At 41.3% G+C, this 26,653-nt stretch overlaps 1 protein-coding gene across 3 annotated transcripts in view; it reads right to left on the bottom strand.

The window, feature by feature from the left end:
• The window catches only part of celf2 (cugbp, Elav-like family member 2), a 510,925-nt gene that overhangs the window by 173,057 nt on the left and 311,215 nt on the right, over positions 1-26,653 (bottom strand). Inside the window, exon 1 of one of the 3 annotated variants that reach the window (XM_038738411.1) lies at positions 19,812-19,960. The exons of the other annotated variants lie outside the window; for them this stretch is intronic. Coding sequence (XP_038594339.1) covers positions 19,812-19,864 — 53 coding nt within the window. The 5' untranslated portion in view covers positions 19,865-19,960. Of the gene's footprint in view, positions 1-19,811; positions 19,961-26,653 lie in introns of those variants that run through there. 3 annotated transcript variants of the gene reach the window in all.

Here is a 26,653-nt window from a genome sequence, read left to right as displayed (position 1 = left end):
AACGTTAAAACTTTATTTAAAAAAATAAAATTAAACTATCCATTCAAGCATTAAAATTCAATACATAACTCAGGCACAGGGTTAAATATCTTATTTTTTATAGAATTATGTTCTCATCAAAACCACCCAGGACTGATTACAGCTGGACAGCCAACAAGGCAGCGAAAGTCCATGTATTTAAAGCAAGCGAAGAGGAGAGAATGAAGAAAGGGGCAACTGAAGGGATGAAAAGATGGATGGATAGATGCAACGGAAAGTAGATGTGCAGAGGAATACCATTAAAGAAGCCAGTACTGAAAGAGCACGTCCACACAGACTGGTCTGAAGCCTAAGGGATGTCAGCCGTTATCTCTCACACACACACACACACACACACACACCCCCCCCCGAAGTGCCTCTCGTCCACTTGACAATCCCCAACACCATTAGCTCTTGTAAAGATTTCTTTATTGGTATATGTCATGCACTGAGTTTTCCTAGAAAACATCAGTGCCTAGTTATGAAGTAATAGCCTTAATCAGTGGCTGGCTCTGTGCCTGAACCTGGACTCGTAGCTTAATCATCACTGTTTGGTTTTCTCCATGGATACGGCGAAGACGTCCCAAAACACTCACACTTTACGACAACATCCCCCAAAAGTAGGAAAAATGAGGCCCAGCGTTTTTGGAGAAGAATGAAGTGGTTATGTAAGTTAAAACAGACAAGGCAAGAGTCTGTTGATACATGAGAATCACATTAGGCTGATCACATCTTGTTTCACTTCATCCTGATACAGCTGGTGTGCGACAAGAAAGAAAGACAGGCTCAGATGGTAGAGCTGAGTGTGACAGAATGGGGCAAGTATAAAGGAAAGTAAAGGACAGATGAGCCAAGGTTATTTCCACTGTCAAGAACAGTTCTTAAGCAAGTCATTTCCTAAGAAGGAGCATTTCCTCTGAAGTTCCGGAAAAAGACACATAACCAAACGGAGAGGCTTTTGGAAAGTTCAGGGAGGGAAGGAAATCTGCACCGAGGCATAAAGGGGATTTGCGTGAACGCTAAAGTTCAGCTGTGCTGTAGACAGGAAGCCTGATGCATACAGGCCCATACAGCTTTCATTGTATAAAGCTATTAAGCCAGGCTAACAACCCACATGTAAAAAGAATTAAACAGACCATCGTCCCTACTCTGCTCTAATAGGGTTCAAGAGACTAAGAGAGCTGCAATTGACCTGTGATAACCCAAGCACTTCATTGTTTCTCTCCCTGTCTTGAAAATATACTTGATTAAGCTCTGAAGACCAAAACGTACAGTTTGGTAAAAAAAAAAGAAATTGTGGGAGTCTTTCACAAGGTTTGGGAGGGTTAAGTTGCAAACGTCAAGTATTGATTTATAGGCACTTTTAGGCCAGGGATGGTATGTACAGTAAACTATAGATTTATGATGCTGCCAAATAGCACTGAATGGATGTTAACATTTGAGACTCAACACCTGCCAATGCAGGTCTGCTTAAACACAGAGAGGCCATGTATATGGCACATACAGTACTTTAGTCATAACATTGTATCCAAAAATGGCAGCTGGCCAAATACTGGAGATCTTGCAGATGGCCGGAAATGGAGCAGCCTAGTATCTCTAGGATTCACTTTTATCTGGGACAATTCTGTGATGAATGATTATCATGCAATGCCACCGTTTGGTGCCAATGCAGGAAGTACTGTGACCTTTATGTAGCAATACAGTAAGTAAGGGTGTGGAGATTGGGTGGTGTCTAGGTGTGTTGTGTGTCTCACGGTGCTTTCATGCCAGAAAGTGAACCAAAAATCATTGCCTTTTTTAAAAACCTAACCCTAACGAGAACTCATGCTTACATTAACCGTGTCTTAACCACAGCTTGGCAATGGTTTATTTGTCATTCCACTTTGTCAAACTATATATTATAAAGAAAATAAATAAAAACATATGCGCTAAATGTTCAGAAACTTTTTTTTTTTCAGAATTTTGTATCAATGTTCATTCTGATATGGCTAAAAAGAAAAACCTAGTTCCACTACAGCAACCACCGACATACGTTATGCATAGAAAGGTCCCGCTCCATAATGGCAATGATCATATAGAGCTAAAGATGCAGAATACCTTAAAGCACTACACTATAGTTGTTGCATTAAGCTAAAACTGACCAGAATCCAAAAGTGAACTGATTTAATTGATTAATGTTTTATCTTCCATAAAGGAAAGTCTCCAACTTCAGCCAGCAACACAGTACAATTTTAAGAAAGGTGATTGGATGTATCTTTTATCTTATAGTTATAGCTTTTATGCACAGAGACTTGTGACTTTTTATCAAAGAACCTGATATTTTCTAAAGCCGTTGCTCATCTTTTGCACTGATGATTCACAAGTACTCCACCTGCCGGTTACTTCATAGTACTCTCTATAACAAATATGGGATTTATTCCAGCGCCTTCAAGGCATTCAGGGTTCCCTCTGTGTCCCTGGATGCCCGAAACCCCTCCTTAAAATGACTCTATTGCTCAATCTGTACCTCTCTCAGCAACACCGTATCCCAGCAGATGCAGACTCAGACTGCGGGACTGCCGTGGATCAAATGTGGAAGTGGAGCGTGAATGGTGGCGAGCCGGAGGTAGAGTCTTAACTGCCTCTAACTCTCCTCTCCATCTCGTACTCTTTCTGCTGGAGTCACTTTAGGCCGATCAACCTGCGAAAGACTGTGAAATAGTGGCACTGGGATCTCATCCATCAAATCCACATGGAAGGCCCTGGAGGGCTCCGTGTAGAGAACGGTAACCACATCCCATACCGTAGTAAAACAATGAAAGAACTGGGCTTCCAACTTCACAAAGATCCTATCAAATTAAAGATGTCCATCATGGGTCACTTAACTGGCTACCAATAAGGTTTGGCAGATCACTTTAGAGTCTGATGCCATCATTGTGGTTTTCTCTGTTTAATATGGCAGCACTGAGCTTATAGTGCTAGTCTCCTCTACAGCCCTCTCCATCCCAAAGAGCTTTAATCTCCCACTGGGCCTCTATGCGACCCATCGAACACACATTTGCATACATCTGCATATTTCCCATTAGGCTCCACTTGTTGCCTTTTCATGGAAAACTCGGATATGGTGATGATCACCCTTGACAGTAATGGTCCTATCTTTTGCTGCCTCTTTCTTTCTTCCTTTTCTCCTAACTTTTTTCCCCACCACCTCTTGATCCCTTGTTTCCACTCATCCATCTCTCTCTCTCTCTCTCATAGCTGTGTTCAGTGTGGTATGGAACTCTGATCTGGAGACAAAGGGAGAAGCTCCCAGTTAGATCAGCGTCACTAGCTATAGTAAACCATCTGGGGCCACTGACAGCCTCCAGCCTGAGAGAACACAATAACAAGACAAAATAAATGAATTCAGCGCACAATGACCACGTCTGAACCAGACTAATTGGATTAATATGTGATCAACTATTCAATTAGGCCCATTCAGCTGCAGAGCTCAAGAGGTATGGATACATGCAAATGAGATGAGTGAGCACAAATTAGGGGGAAAATGCCATCATTAAAGACAGAGAGGATTGAATTGATAAAGTGCGTTAACAACCTCTACCTATGTAAGACTCTTTGTATACATACAAGGGAGTGGATTAGTGTTTTATAGTACTGTATAGCCATGAGGATGTCATATCGTGCATACATATTGAATGGCAGTACATAACTTTAGATGGCCAGCTGCTGAGGAGCAGTGGTGGAGCTGAGTTAAATCAGCACTGAGGTTGGTTAAAATACTCCCTAACTGATGCCAATGTTTATTCATCTGAGAGCCAACGTTAAATTTGGCTCCGGAGTCTCTCAATTGCTCATTAAATTCAGATTTATGCCAGACAGGTGGACAGAAGACTCTAGTTTGCCCCGAGTGTGTGAATATGTGTCAGTGTCATGTTTTTAGACAGACTGGGAACTTCCCAAGGGTCTTTTTCTGCCTGGCATTCAGGTGTATGCCAAGCAGAAAGACAGCAGCTTCCAATAAACCTTAAAGGGTCAGTATTACCAAATTACAAGGAGAAAAAATGTTCCTACACTTTTGTACTAGCGATTCTAATGCAGGTAGCTTTGGTTTTTCTTTGTCCAGGTTTTGGGATACTTGTCTCCGTCTCTACTCCAATGAAATTAAGTCGTTAGTCTGGATAATCCACAGACCTCATTGTCAGTGGTTTACACTGGAACTACTTTCTGCTCTAGAAATGGTTCCTACTGAGGTCTGCCATGACATTGTTTCTGAACAGACAAATTGCATTAAATGTTATTGTTCGATTCACTTCCATTGAACTGGGTTGTTTCAGATTTTATTTTCAAGTCAAGAGTAGATGGAAATCATATACCTATTGGACAACAGTTAGTCATGACAGTGTTCTATGAATAAAATATGACAGCAAAAGCCTTTATTAACTTCCTCTTATCAGGACGAGTTATATGCTATCAAAAAGAAAGTGCACTGAGGAAGGTGGCATCCACCAAAAAGCTCAGCATCACCTTCCCCCGGCTGCCTAATTTTCTGCAGGGCACTAATCAAGCGCCTGTCTCCGCTCATGAATGTAGAGGGAAACCTAGAGCATTTAAATGTGCATTTAATTGCGTTGGTTCTCGAAGCGTCGTTAAGTAAGAGCTGGGAAATACATTTCTTAATGCGACTTAGTGATGCCCAGCAAATCAAAGACCATCAAGCGAATTAATGAGGGTGAGCGGCGAGCGCATTAAGAGTAGAGACGGAGCGCCTCCATAAACAAATACATATCTCTCAACTAGACAGCAGGGACGGAGGGATAATGTGGAAGACGTAATAAATACACTTCCCTGTCAATAGGCATGGTACGCTATCCATTCCAGCACAACGTGCCCCACTTTAATAGTGTAAATACACACACACACACACACACACACAGGCAACACACCTTTTCTTCCACTGTTTTTAAAAGGCAGACAGATGCTTCTTCAGTGGCGTTCCTTTGCTCCTGTGAATAGAGCTGAGAAAGCTTCTAAAGAAGAAGAGAGGTGGGGGAGGTGGTGGCAGTGGGGAGGGGGCAGAGATGAAAAAGAGGAGAACTAGAAATATGAAACCTTCCTGGTTATTAAAAGCTGTCTTGCGAGGGCAGCGCTCCTGTTGTTAAGTACTCTTTCAATTATTAACGGTGCCGCCGCTTTCATCCGCTGGCTTGTGAATGCCGATACAGCTCCAGCAGACACTTTCATCGCCTTCCTTCTTTTCTTTTCTACTTGGTAACAGGCAAACACACACAAGTACACGCATGAGGTATTCAGCTGTAATTGTCGCAGAGCCGGTGAGAGGATAGGTCAGCAGTGAGTATGATTACATAAAACTGGATGTTTTCAGACTGTCTAAGAGCTCAACAGCATGATGGTCAGAGACAAAGCAAATAACTTTATCAATTCAGATAACACACTCACTAAAACATTTTTCAACCTGAACAGGCCAGCCTTTGGGGGGAGCTGCAGGTACACATTGGTGGCCAACAGCGCTCAGGTCAGGCCCAATTTGGGGCATTTTTCTTGACTGTCCGTCAAGCTTCAGCAATAAAGGAGAGGAGATAAGGAAAGAGATTTGGGATAGTTGGGATTGAGCCGTGGGCAATAAGAGGGGAGCAGGAAGCTTTTAGGGTTTTATCCTGCCTCTATGTTCACAGCTCCAAATGTTCCTGTGCCTCTGATGAGATGGGCTCATACGACAGATTACCAGCACAAATGCTGCTCGAGGAAAAGATGGCACCGGGAGAGATCCAAACACACAACTGTCAGATATATAACTGTGTGTGTTGGATAGTGTGTTGTGTGTAGAAAGAGAGACGGATGGTTTCCGGCAGTATGGCAGGATCATATTCATGCCTGATGTAGTCACTGGATGAATGTAATAAGACGTTTTCTGGCATGAAAATGCAGGACATCACTCACATATTTATGCACTTATAGTTGTGGTTTTCTGTGAAGATCTCAGAGGGTTTGCACAGGAAGTAAAATTCCTATTAAAAATGAGGGATAAGTTGAATAAGAACAACTTTATGGTTGCCAGTTTGTGATAAAGTCCTTTAGGTTGGTGTTTATCCTCGCCTAGCATAAACGGAACTGGATTTTTATTAACCATTAGGCTAGTTATCAAGTATCTAAAAAGGATGCTTTTTAGAGAGTGGCTTTTTTCTGTCAGTTGAAAGGACATTACCATAATTAAGTCATTTCAGTCTGAATCCTAAGTCTTATTTCCCTAAAAATAAGTTGAAGGAAATATTTCCTTCACAGAAAGAAAATTTCCATCGTATTTTCTAACATCAAGTTTCATTTTCCTGTTTACACCAAAGCATCCTGCCAGTGCTACTGCCTAAAATACAGGCAAAAAAAACAAAGAAAAATCCTTGAAATACTGAAAACTACATTCTTTAAACAAGTGAAAAAACTGCCAGGGCTATACGAATATTTCTAAGCAAATCACCTTCCTTCAAGATTGTTTATACAAAAAGTGTCTCTTAATAAGATCTGGAATAACACTGAAACAAGAAAAAATTCACTTTAAACTAAAATTTATAAAAATTTAAAAAGAGGTTAGGCGACCTTGCTATGTGCCTATTGTGGGCTCTTAGAGAACACGGGTTGTGAAGCAAAGCCAAGCCATTCTGCCCAGTGAAAGTTAGCAGAGTAGGGAATGTTGGAATGAGCGGGAGCACTGCTTATCGACCGTGGCCGGGTGAGTTTCCACTCTGGAGATGGGATGCAAGGCTGGGGCGTGCTGACGACCATCCCCTGGGACTCCTGTCCAATTACAGCTCAAAATGATCCAGGAGAGCGCTGAGATTGGGCTGGGTGCACCAAGGTGATGATGGAAGGAGGGAGGGGGCTAAAAGATGGAAAGTAAGGGGGGGCAAGGATATGAGTAGTACTTGAAATTAATGGGGAAGGGTGGAGCAGGATTCCCAGGGGTGAGAACACGGCCTACTGATGACATTAACTCTGCCCTCAAGCAGCTATTAGGGGGCAAGAGGTTCCAGTAATCTCAGGACACAGAGAAGAGAAGGCTCACAGCGTTCCACGGATTGCAGTATTGCAGACGGGCTAAGCTGGTGCTGCGAGCGGTCTAGAACATCAACAGCGGGGATGCATGGCGAGTTAACTAAGCATGACACCATAGGAGCAAGCCAGACACCCCTGATGCTCAATACAACTCATGAAGTCTTTAAAGCATGATCACATAACTAAACTGAGAATTTCAGTTTGCAATCCAGATTTCATTCTGACTCACATCACGTAAAAACTGACAAATTGAAAGATTTCACCAAAGATTTTAATAAGTGCTGGCGTTCTGAGGGCTTTCATTTGAAATGTCATATTTGGACGACTTTGCTCCAAGAGCTATTAAGCAGAAATGTGTTCGTCTATAAAAGAGCTCTTCTGTGTGTGATTGCCATTTAATAGCCAGCCATACGTTCACGCTCCAGTCCCGCTTTAATGTGCAGTGCACCCGGGACCGAGTGAGGAGAGAGAACCCAAGGCCTCGAAACATCTCGTCCAAATTACCGTCATCTTCCAAAGCACAGCGTCGAGGGGATGAGATGAAATGTTGTCATAATGTTGCTGTAGTGGAGCTCATTGACTCCACATTCAGTGTGTATGGCCACAAGACACGACACAGACTGCAATAATAACGCACTGACACTGTGCAAAAACTAACATTACAATGACAAAACTGTTTTGATTACACATTCACTGCCTGTTTCATTAATTCTAAAATGATTGTGTATTGGAAGCCCTAATTTGATTCTAGATCTACATTTTCAGATTAGACAAAACAAGTATAATTTCTACTGGTTTTAATGGAAAGTGCCATGAATTGCCTAAATGGCTTCCAAAGAAGCTTCCAAACTGTCAAAAACATGCATTTTGTGAGTTGCACATCATGGCAATAGCCTAATTTAACTTTAAATATAGAGAATAATAGTATAAGATATCAGCTTGTATCATTTGCAATCCAAAAATAACCAGCTATCAGTTAAATCCTATCAATAAGAAACTGGCACAGACAAGTGCACTTGAGTTCTCTGTTTGACAGAAAAGAAAACATGCCAGTCGCAGTCGAGAGAGAGGGAGAGGGAGAGAAGGAGAGATAGAGAAACACATTTAAAGTTTTTGCCGGGAGTCAGCGATGCTTTTAATACATACAGTCACATCAGTGGCACATTAAGACAGTGTAACCACGGCAACAGACACCAGGATTATGTCAAAGAGAGGCACACAAAGGATCCAAAGATGCTTTGTTTAAAACAGTGGCAACGCGGTCCTGTGAGAAAAGAAAAGACAATAAAAGAAAAGAAAAAAGAACTGAAGACTGAAATAAGCAAGGTTCCAAGAAAGAAAGCTAGAAATACACTCAGGCCTGCAAGGCAGGATTTGCAGCTCCCGCTGAGTGTGTGTATAGTTGTATTAATCACATTGTGGCGACATACTTCTGTGCACAAAGTCACATTTTGGGAATTACATTCATTTGGGGACAGAAAGCAGGTCCTCACAAGGTAAACCCTAAATTAAGACTTGTTTTTTGCAGTAGGAGTAGGGGTTAGGTATGTAGTGGATATGGTTAAAGTCTACAGGTAATTAAAGTAAATGCACGTTCCTTATACAGTATATTTAATGACACATAATGTGTCTTTAAATGTGCTTTTGTTTCAATACATTTGACACTAAACTCTACAGGAGGAACTGAGGTTTCTGCTTCCCACTTCATATGCATGACCCTCACCATCTCTCTCACTCTGAGATGTAATGATCATGATGGCTCAGGGGCTGTTTTTTTTTTTTTGTCATCTGACTGTGAGCAGAACATTAAGCAACAGTCCATTCCTATGAAACACACTGTTTCTGCAGCTGCTGTAACACCGTCTGTCTCCTCCTACTTCACTCCTGCTCTTCAATACTTCCCCCCTCTTGACATTTCCATCTTTATCCAGTGTTTTGGTCTTCAAGAGCCATATTCAGCCAGGTCGAGCAAAAATAAGAACATTTATTTCTTAATGCTTGGCTGCTTTAAAACTTTGTTTCAGTGAAGTAATTTTGAGCAAATTGATTGTTCTTTACTCGTAGTACTTGTACTAGTACATTAGGTCGCCAAAATCTGATAATATAATAAACCAATCCAATATAATCCCATCAGTAAAGGTGAAACTTTTTGGTCCTTTTTTGTTGAGTTTGTCAAAGAGGTGTTGACTGAGCTCTGTGTTTCAATAATTTTGTCCAACCCTTTATAAAATCAATGAAAGTTTTATTAAAGCAATGCCACTTTAAAATGCATTGAGTAATCAATAAGTTATCTCAGAGACAAGTTGAAATATGTACACTTAACTGCCATAAGCTAACCAATCAGAGCACAGATCCAACAGAAATGTATCACAATGCAAAATGTTGTAATAAGACTCCTGCTTTGCCACTTCCTTTTTAAGCTAAAAATGTATTTTGATGACTGTGAGGTTCTTGAAACTCCAACAGTTAGTTTTGAAAGCTTAAATCTCCAATGTTGAATTGCACGGTGAAGTAAAAGCTGTGTCAACGAGGAGGAGTTTGTTGAAAGGATGTTCGGACTACGGCAAGGATCCAGAAATGCTATGTTCTAGGGATACAATGCAAATGTTACATATGAAAACAAAATGTGAAGTGAAGGATTTGAGCTGCATTATCAAGTTTAAAATGATAATCTTGATAATTTGGCCCAATATTCGGAACAGAACATTCAGAACATTGACCTGACTTTCACGCTGTTCAGTCAGAGACACTCATTGATGAATTGACCATTTAACGTGAACTAAAATAATCTGTTTTTGAAGGGACTCTGGTGGCAGCCCAGATCCCCCTTTAACAAACATGAACATAAGATTTCAGCAAAAGCCTAGCAGCCTATCCCCATTCATTCAGATAGGATCCTGGGGCCGTATTACAGAAACTTCCTAAACGGCAGATCCTATCCTAACTGCTTGGTAACAATGGTAATAAGGGTTAGGAAGTGATTTAGGAAAAAGGCCATTACAGATTAACAATTCCTAAGTCAACATTCCTTTCCTAACTTTAGATAAGAAAAGTGTATTACAGATGCTTCCTAACTTCGTAAAATCTTAAATGAACTCTCCGAACTTTAGGAGAACTGTTGAGCTGTCCTAACTTTTACTTTTGCACCAGGTAGTGTTTGCTTACTCGTTTAAACCACATGGTTGCTCTTTAATTGCTTTGACAAAATCAACAAGATGTCAACAGGCGGAACTTAATTGATTCTACCGATGCGTTTGGTGACAAAACACTCGTTAGTAGAAAGGCTGTCGCCGATGTAACGCTAGATAATGTCTCATTATATAACATAATGCAAAGACTTGATGTAACAAAAGGATCCTAATGCAAGTCTTTGATAGGAGGAGATCGTTAAATTCAAGAAATACAATGAAAAACATGATGACGAAGCATTTCTTATTATTATAAACCTATTTTGTTTTTTTTATCCATAATTATGAACTTTCCAGAGAAGAGTAGCCTACGGGGTTTCTGCCGGGGTCAGTGAGGGAGCACAGGAGGAGCCACCAGCGGTTTCATCTGCTCTTTAGACACAACAGTTGCCTGTGTCTTCGTATCACTGTCAATGGACTGATTTTCTTTTTGACAGCATCAGCGCTCTGCTGGATGCCAGACATGCGGAGGTGACTATGTGCGCTATTTTAGCCCACTCTCTATATTTGGATTTCTCGACGGAGGTTACAAACACCTCTAAGTCATCTGACTTGAAGTCAGTTCAGTTTCTGCTCCATTTTCAGGGTATGTTTCATTAAAAAAACTACCATAAAACAGCGATTAAAAGCTGTTTCGCTCTGCGAGATGAGTGAAGTGGCATCGGTTATTCGGTAACAGACATAAAAGTTGATAACCAATGTTAGTTTGAGTATTTAGGATTTCCTAACCCAAGATAAGATAGGATTCCTAAAGTTAGTTGTGATTTGCTTCTGTACTACCAAACTGAGGAAAATCCTATCTTACACTCTTGCTATCTTAAGTTAAGACTTAAGAGAGGAAGTTTCTGTAATACGGCCCCTGGTCTTGTTAGTCCGAAATAGCTGCCCGGAGGCGTTGATGGCTAAGATGGCCAAGATGGCTACTGAGTGGCATGACTTGCCTGTAAGGACTTTGGCGTGAATGGACCAACTGATGCAAATGTGACTTCACTGAATTAGAGGTCTTCCCGGTTGACCTGAAAATATCCCACAACAACCAAACCTGATGTTAAATTATTAAGAAACCAGAGTATATAATAATAATCTGGAGAACAAGCAGACCCCAATCCAGATGTGCTTGTTCTGAACAGTTCACTCTGATTCATTCTGGGCAATCCAACAGGGTCCTTCCTACCTTATCTTAATATAACTTTGACCTGACACAACTGGAGTCCTCGATCAGGTCTCGGATACTATGAATGGAGTTGACCCGTTAAACCCTCTAATGGTGCCACTGTTAATCAGCATTGAAAATCATGCAAGCAAACTGAACACAAAGCAGAAGTATTCAACCACATCCATCTATATGAATATATTGTAAAGATGAAAATGTGATTACACATAAATATGCAGTGCTTGCATAATATTACATCGTCTTCAACAGCTTAGAAAAGCTACTGTTCAGTACTAGTTTGTAAAAGGGGGTTTTCCTTTCTTTCACAGAGACATAACGACTCAGTGTCTGGAGCGAATCAGCTCTGGTTGTTACATCATACAGTTTTCCCGCTATCTGGACTCCACCCTGCAGTGCTGTTCTCTTTTCAACACTATGTAAGTGTGTGTGTGTGTGTGTGTGTGTGTGTGTGTGAGAGTGTGATCTCCTTCATAGCATACATAGAGTGTGAGAGTTGTGTGTTCTTATCCCTGCTCTGGTTTATCTCTTCCACTTGCCAGTGCCCTATCTGTTGATGTCGTACAACTACAACCCCCACAGCCCAAGACCAGTGATCCCAACCCTCCACACTAAATCTGTATCTGGGTTCAACTGATAACTGGGGACTCAAAAAGCTCTCATAAAGACAAGACAGACAAAGTGTCTCCATCACAGTGTAATTTGAATGTAATCATTAATCATTTTAATTGATCAATACTATGGTAGCCATCTAAATTTGGCAGTTATTAGTATCAGCCTACATAATCCAACACTGGCTGTATATCCAGTTGACAGTGATCATGATTGTGATTAAAGATGGCTGTGAGCCCTCGGCAGTCAATCAGTTTAAAAATAAATAAAAAAGCAACACTGTCTCTCTCTTTTCACTTATTTGTCTCTTGGGCTTGCTCTGTTTTTCTTCCTTTTTTTTTTTCCCTCCCTCTCTTTTGCAGCACTCCAGGGTCACCATCTGCATGGCAACACTCACAGCGTGACACTTCCATAACCCAGGAGGAGGAAGAGAGCCACAGAGCACAGACCTCTCTCTATCGTTTTCTCTCTATTCACAGACCACCCATAATTCATTAGCTCTCCCTCTCTTCCTCTCTGTATTTTTCTCTCTCTGCAGTGTGACCGATGCAGGTTTCTGAAAGCTCGTTGAGGTACTTTCTGAAATGAAGGTGCTGACAGTTGATATTTTGTACCGCCATTCAGCACGTTTTAAATTTGACCATTTTCACGCCAAACCTCATTCAGAAAAAGCTATATTTTAGACAGTGGAACAATGCAATTTCCCATTTAACCCAAAGGTGGTAACAACAATGATGGCTATTTGTACAGCTGAACCAATCAAACAGCACCTTACCCAATGTGACAACAATATATAACCAGATCAGACTTTTCATTTAAAGACGACATCTGCCTCATTTAACTGTAATTATCATCTATTCACTTGGTCCTTTTTGCGAAATAAATTGCAGATCATATCCATCTACATGAATAATGATTTCCTTTACAGATAGCCTCTAGTACTTCACGGCTTCAGTCTGACCTATTGAAGTGATCCTTGCAAAACTAAACCCCCTATGATTGGTCAGTTTTTCATTTGGCCTCTGGTCATGTGTTGTCTGCCTTTTTTGGAGGAAACACAAAGAGATTTAATTCCTTTTTTTTTTTTCTTATTTTCACCGGGAAGAGTGCCAATGTTTTTTGCCCCCGCCCCCCCCCCCTTTAGTCTGCTAAGCTTTCTGTTTCAGTTGGAAGCGAAAGCTGTTTATTTATTCAGACAAGATCTATTTTTTACCTCTCACCCCTCCTCCCCACTTTCTCCCCATCATCGTCGTCCTCTTTCCCCCCCTTGGTTACATTCTTGTAGAGGATCACTGAAAAAGAAAAAGAAGGGATGTAAAGAGAGAACGTGGGAGAGAGAGTCTACTCTATACTTCCTGTGTCTCTTAAGGCAGTGGGGTGTCACCGCAGGAAATACACACACAGGTATACAGCTTCTTTATGGGCTTGCCGTCGTAAGAATAAGACTGTAACAAACTACAGCACTAAAATTCAGCCAGAGGGAATGATTAGAGTATGTGTGTTTGTGTGTGTGTGAGGAGGAGAAAGCGTGAGGGTTGGTGAAAGAGAGAGAGAGCGTGAGCAAGAGAGATAGAGAGTGCCATGCTTCAGGTGGTGCATTATTAAACAGATTTGTCACTTTGGGCCAATAGTGTTAAGTGTGTGTGTGCATCTGTTGGTGTTTGTGTGTGCAGAGGCTCATGTATAGGTTGCACTGAGCAGTTGATGTTGAGATGGAAAATTAAAGAAAGGAAAAAGTAAACTGGCTTCTCAGGAAAAAAGAGCATCAAAAGGACAGAAATAAATTTACTAAAACAGAATAACAGACAGATGGGAAAAGGCAAAAAGACAGAAAGAAACAAAGAAAAGTCAAAGGACAAGGATGGAGATGTAATAAAATAGACAAAGACAATGATGCAAAAAAGCAGAAAGAAAGACAGTTGGCGTTTCTTATACTTCCAGCATTTTTGATGTGCAGTAATGTTACCTCATGCTTACATTTTTAGACTGTACAAATGCACACACACACAGACATGCAGGTTGTCATGTGAGGTGTGTGCGGTACGTACAGTTGTGTTTTAAATCCCTGCAGCTGCTGTTGAGTAAGCTGATCTTTTTGTTGGGGGGGGGGGGGGGGGGGCAGCTACTGCATCTTGGCATGACAGGCAACAATACTTGTTTTAGTCAAAAATAACATTAAAGACACAGACAATGTCTTTTGTGTGTGTGTGTGTGTGTGTGTGTGTGTGTGTGTGTAGTGTCTGTGATCTGTAAGCCTGCAGTCAGTAATCTTACTTTTGGAGGAAACCAAACGAGATGAATGCTGAATCTGGCAACAAATGCAGAGGATGGGACAAGAAAACAGTCCACACACACACTGTAACCAGTGAGCATTCAGTTTGAAAAGCTGAGAATACCAGCACTGCAACTGAAATATACATGCAAAGGCAGAGCAATATCCAGGCTTTGAAATTGACCTATTTCAAAATAGGTCAATTTTCATTTCTCATGAGCATTTTGTTTCCCCAGATACCTTTACTCTCACTAAAATGGAAAACGCCTCAGAAATGGTAGCACCTCTCCTTTCAAACCAAAGATAATAAAACATGTTCATGCTTAGATGTGAATTCAGACCCATTATTTGCATTGTCACAATGTAAAAACTACAATACAGACAGAAGTCCAGTATAAAAAATGGGACGTATCAAAAGTCCTCAATATCAGTGCAGTGTTTTACATCAGAGGCAGCCCACCTCGCCTGAAATATAGACCACCCATACATAAACATTGTATATTTTTTATGAAATAGCACTTTAACCTTCAGGAGAAAACAGCGGAGGTGCCTTCTTCACCATATCTAATGAACGTGGCTATTGTTTAGGGTGTCATCTACTAACTAAATGTTGATAATGAGATGAAAAGCGTCATCATGATGTAGAAAAAAAGGCTAAAAGTTGTTGCATTTGCTGTTTTTCTTTTTCTCATGTGACAGTAAACCGAATATCTTTAGATTTACACCTGTTGTCCGGTCAAGTTTAATCTATAAATTTCTTATATTTTATAAAATCATCCCATATATTGCATGTAAATCTGCACAGTGACAACTACAGCTGTTAAATAAATGAAGGAGAGAGAAAACTCAAAGTGAAAAGTAGTGCAGTAAAAGTACCTCAGAAATTCACTTGTGTACATGCACTCCACCTGCGTAAATCCCACATTAATAAAACTATAATAACACCACAACTATCACATCCAACTTTTAATAAAACACCGGCTGCATAACATCACACACACCTGGATGAGTGTTGCCTACATTTTCGTTCTTTTTCCTTTTATTTCCTGTAATTTCTATCCTTTCCTGCTCCTCTGTAGCTTTTCCAGTCCCCTTCCCTCTCTGTCATCTTTCCTCTGTCTCTTTTGTGTTTTGTGACGCTCTCTCGCCTCAACTATGTAATTATCCCTTGCTGATTCCAGGGGGTTCGGAGGAATTCAGCCCTCCCTCTCGCTCTCTCCTTCTGCCCGCCCCGTCCGCCTCCGTCACTCGGATGCTGAATGCCATATTGTTCTATGCCGCTACAAAGCTTTGACTGACAGCTGTGGGAAGCAGAGAGTGAATTTTTAGTCCGCCCCACAGCACTCCAATCCTCCCTCCCGCTCCAATCACTTTCATTTAAATTTGTCAGCCTGTGTTTCCAGTATCACATACTTTAAGTGATGCGGTGGTTAAAAAACAAGCTCCGTCATTTGGCAAAAACAGCACAAAAATGTCCAGGCCGTAGTTATGATTTAAATATCGCTTCGATATCAGTTTCACTCTGCACTATGGATTTTACTTCCCAAAAGTGACTAAACTTTATTCTGCAAATCCAAATATGAAGGTAAATTTCCAATACGAGTTCTTTTTCCAAAACAAGCCTGCTCCTGAGCTCTACTTTTTACTCTTTCCCCTCATTCAACCCAAATCAACCGCAAAGGGACAGAAGAGTCAAAACATAAGTCGAACCTTTTAAGGCATTTCCCAAAATAAACCCCTGGAAAGTCACATGACTGAAATTGCGTCATCATTCAGTTGCAAACACCAGGGTGCAAATCAGGCCCGGGAGGGCAGCAGAGACTCCTCTCCATGGAAAAAGTATTGTAAAAAATAAAACAAATAAGCCTCATTTCTACACTGAAAACATAATGATGGAAAGATGGAAAAGGAAGAAGGAGGGTTTTTCAAAGTTAGAGGGATTTATCCAGTTCTTAGTGGATTTTGATTAAAAATCAAACATTAGCAAACTAGATGTTTTTCACTCTCACGGTGAAATGACAGCTGCCGCATTTTACATTACTGCTTCAGTGTCCCTTGACGGTCTCCCATTCTGAGCCTTTTCCAACATGACAATAAGGAAATTCTGGGAAACCACTTAAAACGTGGCAGCTTCTGAGCGTGAAAATGGTTGAATTTAAAGATAAAACACTGACTATTGGCAGCTTCATACTGAAAATCATTAACTGCCTGTACGAAATGTTTTCACTCTAACCTTTTAGTTAAAACCAGTATAATCCTGAATGGAGAAAAAGGTCTGGCTTATAGATAAAGCACCACACACACTCTCACGCCGCACTAACACACACTATCAGAGGGGATTTAAAGATTCAAACAGTGGTCTTGGTAATTAGGCAGATGGATTTGTGCCTCTCCTCGCAGTCCAGCGGGATATAAAGCGACACAATGCAAGCGGACGAACTCTTTAAGTGGATTAATTAAAACCAACACTGCGGGGTCAAAGGTCAAGCCCCCTTTCGCTGTTAACCTCCTCACTCTCGCACTTGAGCTTCAGGATGGTACACCTGTGTAAGTGAAAGGATTTAGATGATTGGACGACGGCAAAAACGGACCTTAAAGAGATCGAGGAGGGAAAACGGAGCTTTTTTAACATTTGAGCTCGGACATTGGGACTAATTTTGACATTAGCCCCGAAAATACACACTTGATCCTCAACTACTTTGTTGTATTTCTCTTTAAAAAACACACTTTTATCTTTAACTTGCTTAACTTTCTGAATATCCAGCAATGATTTAACCAGGCGTAGGCTAAGAGACTAAAAACCTGAGCTCTCTTCTCTCCCCTCCCTCATTGAATACAGAACACCCCTCGACTTTGCTGTGTGTGTGTGTGTGTGTGGTAGCTGGATGTAATCAGATGGAATTAATATGCATGCTGTTTCTGATTATGGAATAACTGAACTGCACTTCAGATATGTGGCGTGCACTGTGAGAGGCACGGACGGATTTCTAACATCCATCCCGTGTGCTTCCTTTGGAACACAAGTGTGTGTTTATATATGTGATACAGCACATAAGATAGCAGAGATAGTGAATGCAGAAGAAAAGGCACACCCCGTGGATGATCAGATAGCACTTTAACACATGCGTGCACACACATTTGTCACTTGCATTAACTCCTTATTGCATTTAAAGTAAATCAAATTCCACAGAGGTGCATTAATCAGCTAATTGTGCTAATATGCATATTACGTTTCCTAAATGTGTAACAGCAGTGAGGTCTCATCTTTCATCTGCAGCGACAGTTTTCTGTCCTTGTTTTAAAAACTTGACGCTGCAAATTGTTTTTGTTTTGTTAAATGTTACCAGACGAAATCGATTATCAAAAACTGACAGTCTACAGGGTGGCTCAGTTGTCGCTGTCGCTGTCACTCAACCACAATGCCAAAAATGCAGGCTTCAGCTGCGTTGTCATGTGTTAAAATTAAGAACATTGCACCGAACTAAATCAAGTGTTTGTGCTCCTTGTCGCTTCCCTTTGTTCAGCTGCTTCTGGTGCTCGACAATAACAACAGAAACAGCGCACACTTTCTTGTTAATGCTGTGTTTATGATGAGTCTTCGAGTGTGTGTGTGTGCATTAAGTGTGTGTCTGAGCGTGACGGAGGTGAGTCTCATTAGGGAGAATACGATGCAGAGAACGCCGCCGAGGTACTTCATTATCATAAATGATTGAGAAGTGCGTTTGTGAGTGTGAGTGCTCATTTGTGTGTGAGGGAAAGAGCGAGCGAGTTGGTGAAAGTGTGTGTGTGTGTGTATGACCCCAAGAGAGTATGAGTGACGGGCCGGCAGTAAGCTGGTCTTTATTAAGATGCGCCGTCTTTTGAGAGAGGGACAGCTGCTGCTGCCTCTAATCTGGAAGAACAAAGGTTTAATAAAGAGAGAGAGCAGAGGTAAATAATCTTTTCTCTTCTCTCCTTCCATCCTTCCTTTTTTCACTCCTCATTTGCTTTCGTCCTTCCTAATGACTGACCTGACTCTGCCTGCTCTCACGAACCGACGACAAAAATGTTACTCTCTTTGATTTCCTGTACACAAGTTTGCATTCGAAACTTAAATCCTCACCTTTGACCTTTGACCTTAAACGATACCATGGCTGCCATTAGGCCAATATTAACTCGTCATCTGTGCTAAAATTAGTCTAAAGGGACACGTTTTAATGCTACCAGGAGATCTGTCCCCGTCTCTACTGCGGCTATTTATGAGTGTGTGTGTGTGTGTGTGTGTGTGTGTGTGTGTGTGTGTGTGTGTGTGTTGGGTCAGCTGCATGTCCTATTTCTCATTCTGGGTGGTCATCACTGCCTGTTTGGAAATGACATCATTTAGCCCCCTCCTTCGTCCATCAGCAGTTTACTGAAATATGCCTGCTCTACATTACTCCACTCATTTTCTATTTTGGATTTGTGGATAATGATAGTGGGATGGAGGCCAGCGGGGGGATAAAAAATGATAAAAGAGGGGAGAGGCAGCATTAAAAGAATAATTTGAGGGTCTTGAGGGTTCTGCCTCCTCTCTCCGTTTCTAAAATAGAATTTGCGATAGTCTCTGCCGCTGCTGCCGAGTCTGTCGAGGGAATAATGACTTATTTATCAAATGGCTGAAATATTCAGGGACAGGGTCTTTTAAAATCCAGCTTTTAAATTCATAGGCTTTTCTGCTGAGATGCTTAATGACAGTGAATGTATTCATAGTGATTTGCAGGTCCGATAAAGCCTTGTGTCCTGCCTATGAGTCTAAGCTGTTTGACAAAAAGGAGAGTCCTCTCTCAAGACAAGGTGAGCAAGAAAAGTTTCACCTTTGACCTTATGGGAGGCTCAGTGAATCCGATCTGTATCAGAATTTCCTGCTCCTAACATGTAGTAAGGCTGGGTTGCTAGAACAGTGCTGAAAACATGTTATGCAGCTTGGGAGATAAAATTTAATGTTCCCTAAAAGCGCTCTGTTGCAGGCAATCAGCCATGAGTAAATGTTTCAAGATAAATTCCTGGAGGGGCATACTTTTTTCTGGCAGTGCAGGAGGCTCTTTAACATTTGGAGGGACCGAATCAGCCGGTTGGAAGGCAGGGGGCGGGGGAGGGAGGAGGGGGGTGAGGGTGATAAATGAGTGTTATTCTTACTTCTATGCTGCAAAGGACGAAGTTTGGAGATGCTGGTGGTGATGAAGCGCTGCGCGGGGCAGCAACGGGGGTTAATGAGATGTACGCAGACACAGAGCAGCTTGCATGCGTCAGACTCATGGCAGAGCACAGCAGAAGAGGGAGAGGAGTACACAAAGTGGAAAGAGCGCTGTACCCGGCGCAGATTATAGCCAAATGGCGCAATCCGTGCGTAATTACGCACTGCTATGAGACTGCACCGTGTCCCACCCTTATTTTCTCCAAAACACCACCGCACTTCTGTCTCTATCCCCTCTCAGCTATCACCCCGTTCACAATGGCGAGGCTGTGGAGAAACTGACCGGGCGCTTACCTTAACACGTTCCAGCTTTTCAGAGGGTCCAGGTCTGAAATTATAGAAACCATGGTCGACTGGCTGGGCAGCACCGGGAGAGGGAGGGGGTGCGGCAGAAAAAGATCGAAAGAAAAAGCGGCGCAAAGGCTGTAAACTCCGTCTGCGAATGGCAGGATTGCTCGGATGCAACCCGTCCTGGTTGTTCAGTGATGAGCGCTGTCACAGCTCTCTCTCTCTCTCTCTCTCTCTCTTTCTCTCTCTCTCTCTCCCTCCGCCCCCTCCTGTACAAAGCCTGCGCTCTGCAGACGCGTCTCCGAGCTTCCTCCGCTCCCTCTTTCACAGGAAGGCTGCTGCTGGAAATGCAGAGATGTACAGTAGAGGAGGGTAAATCCCACCTAGGAAACACATATACCCATCTTCTTCTTTTTCTTTTTTTTTTTTTTAAATACACCGGAGGGAATAGAGTTTACACACCTTTGTAGGGTTGGTACGCTAGAATGTGCACACTGCAAAAAGTATCAACCTCAACGTCTTGTTTTGTTCGTTTTCAGGCTGAAACCTCGTTTGAGGATGGATTGTTTTTGTCAGTAGGGAGATGTGTTTCACGCGCAATTTTGCTTGTTGGAATATTTTAATAGGAGCCAGATCATTTAGGGGAAAAAAATACACGTATTTTAACCAGTCTTTAAGCATGTGAACAAATTAATATTTCATCCCACTGACTTCAAAAAATAGTTAACACAAGATTTAAAGACGTCTTCAGATTTACCTGCAATGACTCTGTAAATATACTATAAAACCAGTTTTAAAGATATTAACATCACTTCAAATTAAAGCTTCCCCTAAAAGCAAGTTTAGTCTTAGCAAGACTGAAGCACAATTACTTAAGTTATTTTTCATTATCCAACTAAAGCTGATCTGAAACCACTTGATGAAGCTGCTGCTGCTTCCCAATAATGTCCAATATTTTATGGCTGAGATCTCATTCAGACGTTCCGGTTCGGTGAAGTGTGTTTAAGTGCAGTTGCAAAGTTCGAGGCATCATCGCAGCCCTGCAGATTACCCCGCTCTCTGCAAACCCCTCTCAGCGCTGACTTCCTGTCTGACACCACCACATCCTGTTGATAACTGGGTTTTTTTTCCCTTTTTCTTTTCCCCTCCCCTAGACATGGCAGCAGATGCGTCATCCCTGGCGAAGAATGACAAGGCAACAGCCAAGTCTCCTCTATTCTGAGCTCCTATCTATTTTCTCATTGGGAAAAACAGATGAGCCCCGATGGAAAAAAAACTAAACAAGAGAGTGTCAGAACTGTGTCTGTTTCAGATAATTGTCTGGGACAACAGAAGAGAGTGGGACTGAAAGTCTCTGCCAAAGCCATCGGAGTTACAGTACAAGTGGTTTGTTATTTTCAGAGTTTTGATATTAGTCATTGCACATGCACTCTCAAATAACGGTCAGTTTGACAGGAAACAGTTGTGGTTTCATTATAGACAGTTGCCCATTGAATATGAGACATAAGTCTTGTGTTAGCTTGATTTAGTTTCACCAACTGAGTTTGACTGTTTAAAAGACCATGAGATCCACCAGCTAAACATTTATTAAAAATCCCCAAAACTGGGGTCGCAGGGTTTATTACGATAATGAGCTTTGAGGTAATTTCCAGCTGACATTCTGCAGAGCGGAAACGCTGGTTCACATGGAAGAGAATTTGAGCTCCGAGTCGAGCACACTGTAGGTAAGACAACAGTAATGCAAAGCTACAGCTCGGCGCTCTCTGCATCAGCAGCCATACTGCACTGGCTTTAAATAGACTCAATTGGACATCTGCTTCACTGAGGAGGAGGAGGAGGATGGAGAGAGTTGACAGCATCTCTCTCCTCTTCCTCTGTCTCTATTTCTGTCTCCCGCACTTGTATAGACACAAACGCTCGCGCAAACGCACGCACGTACATCAGAGAGCTCAAACAGAGTTCATCTCTTCTCTGCACAGTTCTAATTTTTGCATAATAATCGCGTTGGCAGGCCTGACGTCTTGGAGTAGGTGTTAATGCATCTTGCATATACACCTGTATGCATGAAGGGTGAGAACACCGACTGCAGGGTTTTAATTATCATCTTTACAGCCGGTTTCTCTTTCTTTAAAACTTCTTTGGAGCTACTTGTTGAACCAACTGCTGAGCAATGTGTCTTTAATTGTTCTTTTCTTTCTTTTGTTGAACTCATTATAAGGCGTTCCTGCGAAATATCAAAACTTCTCTGTTTTTTTCTGAATCAACCGCAAAGGAATGCATAAAGAAGCAATAATTCTTGCTGCAGTGAGAGACTAAAAATACACCCAACTTTGCACTCAGACTGCATATCAGACTTCTAGATACACTCAAAACGGTCCCCTTTACAAACCGCAGGCAAGAACTTAAATAACCCTAAGGTCAAGCGGTATGAAAGGGCAACCTAACCTGTTACAGAATGTATGTACAATAATATGTTTGTAATAAAATACTAAAAATATAAATAAATAATAATAAATACTGGAGTAATAAATATAAGTGATACAATTAGCGGGCATTACAGAGTTGTAAGGGATGGCTCACATTTATAGAATCACCTGGCCATTTGTTGGTCATCAAATTATAAAAGTCAACTGTTCTTTTACTTATATTACCTAATTTTGATGTCACTTTTTTCTTATCAGCATCACATACCTGTCAGCCAATCAGAATTGAGAATTCTCAGTGGTCATGGCATTATGAAACATAACGTATAATTATTCAAACTAAACGTATATAATATGTACCACTTAATTACACAACATGAATGAGTAAACTCAAGGAATTACGGTAAATCAAAGTGTAATAGATACAGTAAGTTAAAATTATAGAAACATTAACCCCTGTTAACCTGTGAAAGTACACAATGTCTTACAGCAGATAAAAAGGGGTAAACAGATGCTGTGTGGTGAGTCGGGGAAGTGGGGGAATGGTGCAACAGCATGACAAAAACCAGAATTCACACTCATGTAGCTCCGTGAATGGAGTATGTAAATGACTACAATCAACTGCCTCTGTGTGAACACACCCTGCACTGTCACTGCCTGTTTGAACTCACTGAACCCATTATTCAGCAAAGGATTAAAAACCCTCGGACTCTTATTGGCACAAACACATACTCAGGTACACATATTTACACACATGCGTTCAACATAGACCACATGCACACAGACGGAGCCAAAACAATACCAGCATGATACACATCTTGTATTTCTCCCGCTTCTTTATTCGACAAAATCGGGCAGATCTGAGGACAAGCCTAGAGGTTTATGTCATCATGCATAATGTGATGTGTGCATTTCAAATCTAAACAAAGTCAGTGTATCTTACCACCCACTGAATACAGATTCCCATTTTACCTCAATCCATTTAAAGGTGGTGGTGGGGGGGGGGAATAAGCATAGGAGAGGATGTGGATGAAATAAGTATAGGGGGATTATTTCATAAATGACAGAATTTTCTTTTCTGTGTAAGTCATTTGATCCTGTCAAATATGCCTAAAGCCATACACCCACGTGCTCATTGTCTGAAAAATGCACCATTTAAGAGAATCTCCCCTCTTTCAAACAATGAGCGGAGCGGTTCGCTGCTCGGCTCCACATCAGTGAAACCCAGAGAAGGCAAATGAGATTTAAATCTGGGGACGCAAAGTGGCACACACGCCCAGGAGAACGGCCCAGTGAGCTTGTTTGTTTGTTTGTCCCACGCTGCAATCAGTGTGCTAAATTGCAGAAGGCCTTCGTTTGTTATGTTTACCTCCAGGACGGCCGACATAGATGCAGAATAAACAGAGCGGCTCCCTCTCCCATCTGGACCCTGCATATCTCTAACACCATCTCAACATTTACACCAGGGAGACTACTGCACACAGTGTTTTTGCATGGTTCGTTATACTGTATGTGTTGGTTTGAATATTTCTGGTCTTTATTTTTCAATTTTGTTTGTTTTAAACACCATTTGTAGAATTTAAAACTGCTATAATTAGTATTTCTTCAAAAAAAAAACAACAACTATGGATCAAATGGCCATTTGTACTGTAAAAGGTGTTGGCCATAGTGACGAATAGAGAAAATCACGCAACCCTGCAGCACTACAGAGCATTTTAACAACAACAGCTAAGGACCAAGATATTTCCTTCAAGAGTTGATGAACAGCAATACCGAGCTAAATGGTGCGTGAATGTTGGACTTACACGCATCAGATGGACACAAACAGGACTCCAAATTAATGCTTATGCTGCTCCATATCTGCTGGATGTACAAACAAACAACTGGCCAATGCAGTTTTTAAGCATATTCAATTTTGCCGCTCCCCAGTAGCAGCATTAGAAATTACACTCCAGTATACAGCAAAGTGTGGTCAACATTGATTAGACCTGGGAAAACTTAAGTGAATGAGTTGAGTGGAACACGCAGACTGTACCACCTTTTCTTGGATTGACTCTTTTGACATTTTGCAGGATGCTTTATAAGAAACCTTGCTACCACTTTCTAATAAGGCGTAATTTAAAAAAGGGTTAATAACTATGATGCTTTTTTTCTTTTTTACTAGGTCTCATTTGACAACTAACCTTATTAATGACTAACATTCCTAACTGCAAACATGATGGCTTAGGAGAAAGTGAGAAAACTGTATCCCACAATTAATGACATCTTGAACCACATATGTTTTTACAAGCAATTGTCATGCTGGAGGGGGATTTAAACAAACTAAAAGGAGTGGACCTTGTTCACGGCAAACCTCAGTGATCACACAGCTAAACAGAATAAATTGATTGAAATTTGATGAGAATAAGCCTATGCACGTGTCTACACATGCATGTGTTTCCTTGTGTGTTCAGTAAGTGGTGAGTCATGCAGAAAAAATACAGTAGAAAGTTTGAAGGGTTACGTGTGTTGGCATGCATACAATTGTGTGATGTTTCCCGTTGACTTGTATCTAAACATGCCCACTATAAAATAAAAGTAAAGTTTTATTCCCCCAAGATTATAAAAGTGGACACCGCTCTGAATATTTTGCCCATGATTCCTGAATTTGTCAAATTATCAAATGATTTTCAGCCAAACCTGGCAACATTGCCTGTGTCTCTCTATCTCTCCCTCATTTTTTTTTCTTTTTTTGGGGGCTTGACAAATGATGTGCTCAGAGCGAGTGGAAAGGAAATGGAGAGAGGAAGAGAAAGCGCTTGGCAGAGCAGCGTCCAGGCGAATCGGGCAAGAGAAAATGCAGAGAATGAGCGATTGAACCAGTGTGGGAGAGCGAGTGGGTGAGGGAGCGAGAGAGAGAGAGAGAGAAGAGGAAGAAGAGGAGGAGGAGGTGGAGGAGGTGGAGGATATATTTAGAGCTGCTCCTAATCAACTTCTCCGTCAGTTTGTGTCTGTGGGGGCGAAAGGGAGAGCGAGAGAGAGAGAGAGACGCAAGTTCAACACTAAAAATCAATATGCAGCCCACTCGCTCACTGAAAGCAGCAGCGACAGAGGAAGAGAGGAAGAGAGTGAGAGACAGATGAGACTACGAAAGTGGAGGAAAAGTGTTCTTGTTTCGTCACTGTGGTTCAAAGTGTCATGTAAAAAATATATACGGTATATATAGAGAGATATAAAGAAACACAAACACCTATCATAATACTTCACTTTAAAGGAGAGTGTTCAAGCCTTTTGTAATAAAATACTTAGACAACACGAGTACTGTACGTTGAAAGGGTTTTTGGTCACTGTAATCCTTTCTCTTATGTATAAGGACTGTGAAGTGATCCCTTCCTGAAGCTCACATGAGACGTCTTTTTAGCAGAGCTGTTGTGTTTCACCAAACAGTGTCTTTCTGCCGAGGTGTGTTGAGGGATACGTCATAGTAGTCGCAACACCGGCAGTGAATCAATGCACAACTGCCAGGATGAAGATCCGCACACCTGTCTGACTAACTCAATATTGCTAAAGCCTCATTCTGGCTTTGGCTAAACTTTATCCTTTTTTGTGCAGAACAAGCATTGTAGATTTTGTCCCTCATTTGTTACAGTTGAGTTTTAGGACAGATCAAAGCCTAAACCTATAAATAAAATAATAATTAAATTTACATTTTTTGTCTTCATGACGGTGCCTTCTGCCTGTGCATTATAATAAATATACTCGCCTTGGTTCTCGTGTAAACAGAGAACTTTTATGTATGCAGCCAATCAAATTATTTTATCTTAACTGGTAGTATTTTAATAACGGGCTGATGATGACACTGGCTAACAGCGAGACAGCAGCCTGCCACATTTCACAACTTTGAACTGCAAGCTATATTCACTTTCTAGCTAATGTCTCCTCCTTTTCTACAAACAAGGACATTTATCTTGTGCTGCACCTTGGCGATTGGGGGAAAGTGCAACGCTAACTTGTCAGCTTGCAGGCTTAGATAGCTAATGAGCTTGCTAGGTGCAGTAACTTAGGGAAGATTCACACCTGAAGGTCCGGTTCATGAATCGAAACAGGAGGATGATACATTGTTTCAATTTTCCAACTGGTCCCGTTGGCGCTCACAAATGCAAAACTTAACCGGTCCAGAAATTGTAAATGAAAGCCTTGTGTTGTGGTGGAAATGTCATTCCATTATTGGTCATACAGTTGGCACGTAAAAAAACAAACCCCTCCAAATTTCTATATTGTACATCCAAGGAAGACGCTCTATCTAAATAATTAATTAAAGCATATATCGAAGCTTTGATCAAAAGGTGCTACCCTTTCATCAAGAATAAATATTACATATTATAATAAATATTAATATTATATATGGCGCATATTTGATGTTATGGTCTTTTTTTCTATTTTCTA

This window comes from Micropterus salmoides, unplaced genomic scaffold (assembly GCF_014851395.1).
Source record: "Micropterus salmoides isolate LMB-PRFRI ecotype aquatic unplaced genomic scaffold, ASM1485139v1 Ms_hic_scaffold_23, whole genome shotgun sequence".
Lineage (NCBI taxonomy): Eukaryota > Metazoa > Chordata > Actinopteri > Centrarchiformes > Centrarchidae > Micropterus > Micropterus salmoides.
This window is presented reverse-complemented; position numbering and strand designations above follow the sequence as displayed.